The sequence below is a fragment of the Gymnogyps californianus genome, chromosome 3 (genome assembly GCF_018139145.2).
Source record: "Gymnogyps californianus isolate 813 chromosome 3, ASM1813914v2, whole genome shotgun sequence".
Classification (NCBI taxonomy): Eukaryota; Metazoa; Chordata; class Aves; order Accipitriformes; family Cathartidae; genus Gymnogyps; species Gymnogyps californianus.
In genome coordinates this window covers 33482483-33492801 of record NC_059473.1, presented here as the reverse complement: position 1 = coordinate 33492801, position 10319 = coordinate 33482483, and the positions used below count along the sequence as shown (strand labels likewise).

Below are 10319 nucleotides of genomic sequence, written 5' to 3'. Positions count from 1 at the left end.
ACAGTCCCAGCTCTAAACTGAGCTGGGATATCAGTTGTACCATAAGATATCAGTTGTAAGATAAGATCTCATCAGCCAACCACTGTGAGAAAAACGACATCCTGGATTTTTTTTGCCTCGGAGACCATAATGGAAAAAGGACTTTTTTGTTCTAGTCTGCGGATCTTAAAATACTGTAGTCAACTAGACTATTAAAAACTGTGCAGTTCTGAGCAGTCTGTACTATGTTGCTGTAACATCTTATTACATATTTCTGGACATATCTCTCCCCAAGGGGTAAACATCTCTTTTGGACTAGCTGAAAGAGCCAGCATGAGAAACACTGAGGCTGAAGCCAGGACTTGTCCTTGGAGTAGGGGAGCTAAAGAAAGGCCTATTTTCTTGCTTTAAGGGATTGATTTCCTGGGAAACTGTATAAAGGTCAGAAGCACATTATGCTCTATGTGATTGTGAAAAAGCCTCTGGACACTGATGTTACATAAATATTTACAACTACCATTACTAACCAAACCTGTTTCCAGCCCCTGCTCCTCCCAAGTAAGAAAACAGGATAATAGGGAAGAATTGACTTGTGAAGAATAATAGCAGTGAAAGTCTAACCCAAAGTCACTAATGGAAAGTGCACACTTATCTGAACAGGGAGACACTATTAAAAAAAAAATCAAGAAGCATCTGTAATTTTCCAATGCAGATTACAGAAGACTGCAAGTCAGCTGTGACAAGAATGATAACAGCACCATGCTTTTGTTTTCTTTATTTTACCCTTGAGCAGATAACCTTTCATATTTTGGTAGAGTAGACACATTGGTGATGATGTTTCTGTGATGTTGCAAAATTCCACTTTCTTCTCATCCCTCTGGGAACAAATTCATCCATGTCATTTAACCACAACACAGCTTTATAAAGAACAGAAAGACCAGAGGCACAACAGTTTGTGGGGACTCAGATACAATAATATCTATTCGCTGTATCAAAAGCTAGCTGAGGAACTGTCAATAAAAGGATATTTGAAGTGACAACATGCTAATTTGGCATCAGAGAACCCAGGCAGAGGCAGTAGTTGACTCACTTATTTCATATTTTTTTTGGTGATCCAGGACCCAAGCAGGCAACTTGCGGCTTGCAAGCAGTTCAGATGTGCCTCCCGTAAAGCATGCTGTATCAGACAGTTAGTGGCAGGTCTATGCTGGTGGTGAGCTGCTGGGTAATACAACAGCACAGCAAGTGAATGTGAACGAATATGAAGCGAATCAGCAAGGATTGCTGGGGCAGATATTGAGTCACCCTGAGACCCAGCCACATGCTTAGATTTGTGGCTGAACCCTGACATACAGTGGAAGCACTGAGATCTATGAAGAATTACTGTTTTTTCCTTTTTTCAGGACTACACCTAGAGTTCCTCTTCCTTTTAGCTCTCAGAAGTGTATATTAGCTGTCCTAAGGCATGCGACTCTGCACTTCAGTGGGACTAGGGTGCCCAAACCTCTAAGGCACAAACTACAAATACATGGGAATATGAATTAGATGTGATTAATATAATAGACATTCAAATTGAAAAGAAGAAACTCTTCTCAAGCTAAGCCTTCTCATCAAAAAGCAGAGCTGGGAGAAATCCCCAGAGCCTGTGACATTTCAAGTTAAAGTTGAAATAGATTTAGCATAGTCATTCCCATGCTTTGACAGCAGAAACTCCTACTACCTTCTGGGCATCCAGATTTTACAATACAGTTATATTTACTGTAGTTTTGCACCTGAAGGAAGGTGCAAAGGATATGCATAAAAGGGTATCACATTTTATGCTGTGGAATTGTGATTTACTTAGGTTTAAAGAAATACACTTTGGTCTTATTGTAGGCCAGCCCATTATGAACATTAGTAAAACCTACATCGTGTATTGATCAGTGGAAAAAAACCAAGACAAAACATAGAAGAAACAGAAAAGTTTATGCTAAAGGCTGTTGAAGAAATTACCTAATGTTGAAAAAATTGAAATGTATTTATTTTGCATTAGTTTCCCAACTATGACCTAAGATTGCCGCTACCTCCCTTTCTTAGCTCTGCTGTCCATTGAAACAGTATTTGAGAGAACATTTATTACTATGGAGTCGGCAAAAGGCCGATGACAAAAAGGCTGACACAAGGTTGACAGACTAAATTTCATCCAGCAGATTCCTTTCCTGCTTTTTCTCCTGTAATCAGTTCCACCATGTATCAACACTCAGACTGGCCTACTCTGGAAATACTTTTTTCACAATACATGTTCCAGAACTTGTGTTCCTGAAGACTAAACTTTTCACTCACTGTATTTCTGTGAATCTAGCTACGGGTATTTCTAATTCCCGAGTCCTGTACTCCAACAAACTGTGTTTTCAGTCTTTTCTCCACTGTCCATGTAGAATCTTGGTTCAATGCAGAAGCTGAAGGCTCACCCAAATGCTTTGTTCCGGTTTACTGCTATGGTCAAGTTTTCAAAGTTAATGCTCTAGGATGCAAATAGCACAACAGGAACAAGAAAATGAGAAGATTAGATACAGGTATATAAACGGCAGCAGGAGTTAGACTGTGTTGGGCCTTTATAAATGGCATAATTTATCAAAAGATTTCTGAGAATTTAATGGAATTAAAAAAATCAGTTCTGTTTCATGATTGACACAAAGGCCAAATAAGCAGGTCTGGCACTCCACAGATCAAAAGATAGTTGTGCTTTTATAAAAGATGCTAGCTAGAACAGATACACTATTAATTTATGACATGAAGAGTTCATCAGAATAGCATCTCTTGATCACAGTTGAAGATACTTCAGTCTGTTTCTAGATTAAAGTAGCCCTTGTTAACATTCGCCACAGGAAAATGTTGGAACCACTGGTGCTTAAAACTGCCTCTAGTCCTTCTTTTCTGGCTTCCAAGATGTGGCAAAATAAAAATCTATCTAAATAAACTGTCACATTTAGCTGATGACATTTGGTCTACGTAATACTTTAATATTCTACTAATACTCTCATAAAGGATGAGCCTACATAAGTTCAGAAGTAAGGAATAGCCTACCTAGCCTCTTTTTAATATTAGTGGACCTCTGATGTAGAAATTTCTTTTAAAAAATTGAATGATCTGTTTCTATTAGGCATCTCTGCCTCATTGCCATCCATATACTAATGATCAGAGAGCAAAAGCACCTTACCACCTTTAGCAAGCACAAGCATATAGGTGATGGAGCACATTTGCAGTGACTGCCAGGTGGCTTTAAAAAGTGTTTTTCATTAAGTCTTTTAGCAACATGCAATTTGTTTCCTGCATTAAATGGCACTTGCTTTTCTAGTTGTGGTATTTGCAAAATGCCATACGTACAATTAGAGGCTACAAGAACTTTGCATGCAAAGAAAAGGACAAGAGCTAGTGTTGCGTACGGATGTCAAAGTTAACCTCATATATTGAGGTGGGAGGGTAGGTAATATCTCTGTAAATCTACTTTTGGCTAAGAGTCCCATTGGTAATTCTTGGTGGTGCTGCAAATGAAACATTTTGTTGTTATTGCTCAATTCAGAATAGAAGCATTGCAAGCTCAATAAGCAAACTTTCACCCCATGTGAACGTCAGGGCAGCTCCATTCCCGCATTTCTAAGTGGTGCATCTCTGGTGCACTAAAGATGTTTCTGCCCTAGAGTGCTTCTGTAGGAGCTGTGTATGTGTGAGATTCATCTGGTCTTTTTGGTTTTGTGTCTTTGTCATTGCAGATGTCCACATCGTGAAGTCCCGTCATACTATTTTTGTTGCCATCCATTAAGTCTTCTGCCATCTCTGTGCTCTTCTTGTTGCACTGACAGAAGTCACTGGAGCTCTCGAGAAAGTTGATGCAAAATTTGATGACCAGTGCTAGCCAGGCCATCCCAAAGAGGATCCACAGAGAGATTACATTCTTGTACCAGCCTGGATAGGTACGGTCTGGGTTCATCCCTACAAGAGAATCACCCAAAACATTTCTAGATTGATTCAAGAGTGCCTCAAAGGAGACATTACATATAAAGCAAAGACAGCGGATATATGACCTAATATTAGCGATTTCTACATAAAACACAAGTATGCCATCTACTTAGGATGTGAACAGATGTTGTAAGCAAGTATGTTTCATGACATGTCAACAACAGCCTAGAACTCCCTAGGAATTGTAAAGATTACCCATCAGAAAAATAAATCCCAAATTACATCTATGTCAAAGTGAAATTATTCACATTTAGGCGCGCAGTTTCATTCCTCTACTTATCACTCAGCATCACAATATTATATTAGTATGTAACAGGGGTCACTTGCAGGCAGAGAGGTAAGCAGGTTTTATGTACCGGTGTATGTATCTTGTTAAGCTAGATATAAGCGAGCAAGTGAGTCTCTAAGAGCAGGAGGGAAGGGGCCTGAGCAGTCCTAAAACTTCTAAGAACAACCAAGCCTTGGAAGACAGCTTGAAGTTATGCCACCTCTGTCTGGTTGCTCAGTTAGGTACTTCGTGATCCCTTTGGAGCAAAGCCACATTGTTGGTTGTGTTTCCACAATGTTTAGTGCAAAGAGGCTTCTACATGCTAAGTTAGTGTCGGTAGTAATATTAATAATAATACAGGCAAAGCAAAGGAATGAGCTCAGCCCTATGAAGGGACTGGCTGTATCTGTGAAGCAGGCTGGGGTACCCTTACAAACACAGGTAAGGAAGGTACAAGATACAAATCAGTGGCAGCAAAGTCTTTGCATGGGCTTTTTCTCTACTGCTTCTCAGGTCTCATTATTTAGTTTCCTTACCTTAGGAAGGTTTGTCACTTTATAACTGAATACCTACAGCGCAGCAGATACTACAGAACACTTGATGCTTTCGGGACAGAGTGTGAGGAGTTAACATGTATGAGGTGGTACCTCCATGAACCTGGAGGCCACTCTCCATACCATGTTCCAATGAAAAGTACACATAGGGCTGGGTTGAAATGGGACATCCATAAAGGCAGGTGTTTAGGTATTTATCATCTGTGACTGGCTGTATGTGGGAATACTGTCCTGTCATTACCTGCACAGACTAGCAGTTCCCAAATCGTGGTGCATGAACTGTTACTGTCTACAGGATTGTGATAAGTAGTAACTGGTCAGTGGAGCCAAATTAAACAGCCAATCCTTTACATCTATTTACTTGGTATTATTACATATTATATAATACATATTGTATGTGTTTTCAATATAATGGGACCACAAGGCATTTTGAGGTTGTCACTAAGCCACTGGTAAATGTTTGGGAGCTACCAACCACTTCTGTGGTAACTACTCTTTGGGCTGACTTTCTACGTCAAGGTGAACTTCAACCAGGAAGAGTATTATATTTATCCTTCAAACAAGCACCTTTTACCGATGCTAAATTCAAAGGTTTAAAAATTGTTTGCTTCTAAATAATAAATGAAAACAAGAGAGAAGGGCTATTTGAGGCTTCCAAGGAGAATGCTTTATCCACAGAGACCATCTGATAGGTGCAGTCTTGGGGATAAGAAGATCAGAAGCAGTTTAGGACCTACAGGGCACCCTGTGTCCGATAGAAGGGCTTACTGAGTGCGTAAATAACAGATTTCAAGGCCAGTAAGAGAAGCTACGTCAATATTACTAAATTAAACAGGCTAGGGACCACTCTATGACTTCAAATCCAAGTGCCATAGCCTGGCTTGTACTTCCCCCCAAACAGAGCAGCTGTGTCCAAAGTGAACATTGGGCATCACTCCTGGCATGTGATATCCCCCAGAATTTACCTGGTCCAGAACAGCGCCAGAGATCACACTAGTGGGGAGACAGCATGATAGTCACAAAATAGTGACAGTCACTTGAACCCATGCCCTGGCCCTGCTTATTTTTAAGTTGAGACATAAACCACAAACACAGGATTGTAAGGCCAAAATGGTTTGGCCTCTACATACCACAGGTCACTGATGTATTCCGTTATTCCCATACTGAACCTAGTGTATCTATGGTGGTATGCCAGTTACAAAGGTACCACACAGGTTAAGCTATGCCTGGAAGTGGGAGGTATACTAGTGAAGAGCTTCAAAATTAGTTATCAGGAACTGAGAGAAGTAAAGCTGCTGCAGCACAGAGTTCAGCATCATCTATGAAATCAGCATAGGAAAATTCTGAACTGGCTAGCTTTTGTTAAGCTCCATCTGGCTACCCTTACCCAAGCTAACTTGATTCCAGCTCATTTAAGTGTGCCTACACAAGCTCTAGTCATAACTTTGATGCATTATAGGCAAGTCCTAAGGTAACCACCACTAAGTTGTCTAAGCATCAAGCAAGCACTACGAAGAAAAGAAAAGAGAGAACCTGTAATAAGATGTTTTAGTCTTTCTGTTTCCCAGGGATTCAAGGGTGCATGTGTTTCTATAATCAATTTGTTTTTAATGAGAAAATCTTTATCAAAAAGGTGTGTCTTGTGTTTCAGCAAATGCATCGGGCGTGGGTCCAAACCCATTTCCTCTGGCAAAGGGTTTTGGCAACCAAAACTAGGCTGTGCCTGGTGCCTGACAGTCTACACCTAAGTGACTTAAGCTGCCTTTTAGAAAGCAGTTGTCTGGGGTTTTGACAGAGGAAACGGTCACTTTCTGTTAATGGTGATGCAGAGTAGCATCCGCTTAAAACTAATCACTGCCAATGCACTGGAGCGCACCACATGCACCGTCAGCAACTGCTGTGATTAAAAACTTAGCACTCCAGTCTGGTGTTGTAGTCATTCAAGAGACAGATCAGCTGAATGCTGGAAGATTACTCATTGACTGGGAAATTATTTCTTTGCTCTTCCACAGGTGGCATTGCTATCTCAGAAATCACGTCTTCTTCAACCTGTCAAATGCCTACCGCAACATATTTATCATCAGGTCTGTGGATTGCTAGTGGTGTAAAACTGCCAAGTTGGGAGCTTCATATGCCACACATTTGGCTTTAATGTTCAGTAGGTGAAAGCAATGAAATGTGAACTACTCACCAATCACATAATCGCCAAACCCTATAGTGCTGAGGGTGATGAAGGAATAGTAGAAGCCTTCTTCATAAGACCAGCCTTCTTTGTCAGAGAACAGCAAGGGAGGTAGCAGGAGGAACAATAACAAGCCAGTTACCAGCGCACAGGTTTTAATCAGGAGGGAAGCTTTTTTCTAGTAAAACGGAAAAGAAAGAAGAGACTGTCACAAGAAGAGTGGCAGGGAAAGTCCAGCTCAGTTTCTGGTTGAAGATGATGCTGGACTTCAGAAAAACACACAAACATACACGACATTCCACTAGAATAAATGGTGTGGCTCTCCCAGTCAACACAAACCGGGCATCACCTTCATGAGTCCTAAATTCATGCCAGTTTAAAGCCTATTCCACAAATATTCCCATGTAACTTACACATGCAATTCTAACTATGACTGATGATAAACAGACCAGATATTCTAGGACTGTGCATAGCTCTAAGGCTCTGGCACTTCTGTTGCTGTAGGGGAAGCCATTCATCACAGAAGTTCCCTCAATAACAAACAACCTTATCTGACACCTCATAGGGCTGTCATAAACTAAATTTATTTGCTTCCAGTTATTCCTGAGTATTATTGCCTTTTTGGCCAAATAGGTAGGCAGGCTGTCCTTGTTAGCCAGAGGATCCCAAATACCAGACAATGCCCTTTCTGTCTTTTCTTTCCTGAACTTGAGGGTGAGGCATACCTGTCCACATTGCTCACCTGCCAGTGAAACACCTCCTCTAGACGACGGGCGCATTGCTGAACCCCCAACAGCATCAGCTGCCCAATTTCATTCAGGAGTACAAGGTTCAAGGGGATCCCAAAGAGCGCAAACAAGATGCAGAAGATTCGACCAGCCACAGTGCTGGGGCTCAGGTTCCCATAGCCTAGGCAGGGAAGGAATGAGGTGTTAAATCTAAAATATTGTCTGCTTGCCCTCCTCCCCTGGAGGGGTGAACCTCCATCTTCTAAAAGTTAGACGAGAAGGTCACTGCTCCAAAAGGACCTTTTTTTATAAATAACTGTAAGTTACATCCATTGTTTGTCATATCCTATTGTAGGCTGGAAAATAACATTTCTTTCCCTGCCAATTTTGTTTAGTTCCTTTTCCATTTACCAGTGAATTTCCTCTCCCCTACCCACTGTCCTGACTGGGATCTGACGTAAATGCAAAACTTCCGTTTAGTTCAGTTTTTGTAAGCATTGTTGGCATGGGGTTTGCTGGTAAATGATCCTGCATGGCTCTCAGATGGTCTCTGAATCACAACAATAGTGTTTTAATTATAACAACATTTTCTACCTTTGTCCCACAGGACTAGTGAACTTAACACTGCCTCCTTGCTTATACTCCTCTTTTGCACCACAAGCACCAAAGACACCTTAAGCTTAAATTGTCAAAGTGTTTGCCTAGGGTCAATAAACCTGGAGAAATTATATTTAACCTCAGTAAAATACTTCAATTTCAGACCTAAAGAAAAAAAAAGTGTTTGAAATTTTGCCTTTTTCTTCTAATCATATGAACTGGTCTAATAAAAGGTACTGCCCTGCGAGCACAGGCTTCCTTGTATCGTTAGACCATCATGGCCTCACCACCACTGCTGCAATATTTGTCTTTATTCCCCATATTTTCTTTTAAAAATGTCCTGTAAACTTGCAGACTTGCACTTCTGTAATTTCAAGTGTTTTATGCCACAGGAAAGTCAGATTTAGCTTTGGTTTATTTCACAGGATGCTTTCTAAGACAGGGGAAGGACTAGCACATGGCAAGCATTTCAACAGTGACTTAGCCAGTCAGAGACCCATGGCCTTGACTACCTTTTGAAATCATCTACACTCATTAGAGATTTGTGTACGTCCATACACAAGATTGACATAACCTTGCAAAGCTTGTCTTTTCACCACAAATAATGCTATCCCCTCCCAGTGACACCCAACTGTTGGTGCAGTGCAAGCACAGAGGTGCTCCCACCACTGACGCCTTGCTACCATGCTTGTGGGTGGTGGAGCCCCAGGGCAAGTGAGCAGCCCCCAGGAGGGAGAGGTCCAAGGGCTGGGCTCTGTACGTGAGATAAGCGAGAGTGCAAACATTCACGGTTGACTAGATGGAGTCCCATTCCTTCACTAACCTCTGTCCCACGCCAGCTGCAGTAAGCCACTGACCAACAACGTAGAAGGGTGTGCGACTATGAGCCTGGGATATCTACATGTTCTGTGCCAAGTTGTGTGCTGACAAAATCTCTTGCCATGGACAACTCTGCAAACAGTCAATTGTGCACATGCACCAGCAAACTACCCCCAGAAAAAAGTCTAGGAGCAAACTACTTCACAATATGTATACAGGCTGTCTTTTCATCGCATTCCCAGCCCCAAAACCTTAAAATTTTACTATCTGGAGGACTTTCCCTCCAATAATTTTAGGCTTGAATGATTTGTGAGCCTCTAGGTTTAATGTATGTGGTGACACATAACATACCTCCAAAGCGATGGCCCCAGCAGCCTGTCCCTGGGAGGGGGCAGAGCGTCCCCCGGGAAGAATGGGATGCTGTTATGTAACTAGAGGTTGTTTTGAAATACAGTCAAACAAAGGGGCTAAATTAAGACTGTACAGCAGCCTTAATTCCAGTACTATGTTCTTCACTTATGAGCAGCTCCGTGATGTTTACGCACTTTTTTCCCCCACATGTAATTGCTGACTGCTGTCAGCTTTCACCATTTCTAGACTAACAGGTGTGATAAATGAGAGACATGCAGGCAAGTATATCTGGTAGATGATCCCATCTAAGTGAATTTAAGGGATATGCGCCTGGTGTGATCTGTTTCACACTGGCTGTGCCACGTTTCAGTGGATTGGTTCCAGTTCTTCTCTTTCATGGAATTAGGGTGTTTTGCAGGCTGGTCTGGACCCAGGAGAAAGGGCTGGGGGGCATTTACTGTAAGGCTGGAGTCTGAACATGAGTCACATACATTTATGGCCAGACATTCCCAAGGTTTTTTGGGTTTTTTTCCTTCTTTCCCTTCTATATCAAGTTTTAAAAGACTGTGTAATGGCTTGGGCAGTTCTTTTTACCATAGCTTTCCAGGTTACAGTCTCTGGAGAAAAACATCAGATAAGAGACGAAGAAAGGCCCATGATCTCAGGTCACTGTGTGAAGCACAGCAGCCTTCAGGATTTTGGGGACCCCACATAGTGCTGACTGGAGAGCATCTAAGGTTAAGCTGTACGTTACATTTAATTTAGAGCAGCAAATTCAATGTTGTAAGAAGGTCCGATGTGCACAGTAAGCCCAGCACACAAAACACCAGATCTGCTTTGCA

General features: G+C 41.6%; 1 protein-coding gene across 1 annotated transcript in view; it reads right to left on the bottom strand.

Annotated features, from left to right (window-relative positions):
• Positions 1-745: 745 nt before the first annotated feature.
• LOC127014455 (potassium channel subfamily K member 17-like) overlaps positions 746-10319 on the bottom strand; it is a 29408-nt gene continuing 19834 nt past the window's right edge. Inside the window, exons 3-5 of the mRNA XM_050893852.1 lie at positions 7725-7891; positions 6992-7160; positions 746-3951 (exon numbers count right to left, since the gene is read on the bottom strand). Of these exons, the coding sequence (XP_050749809.1) occupies positions 3656-3951; positions 6992-7160; positions 7725-7891 (632 nt within the window). The 3' untranslated portion in view covers positions 746-3655. The remainder of the gene's footprint in view (positions 3952-6991; positions 7161-7724; positions 7892-10319) is intronic.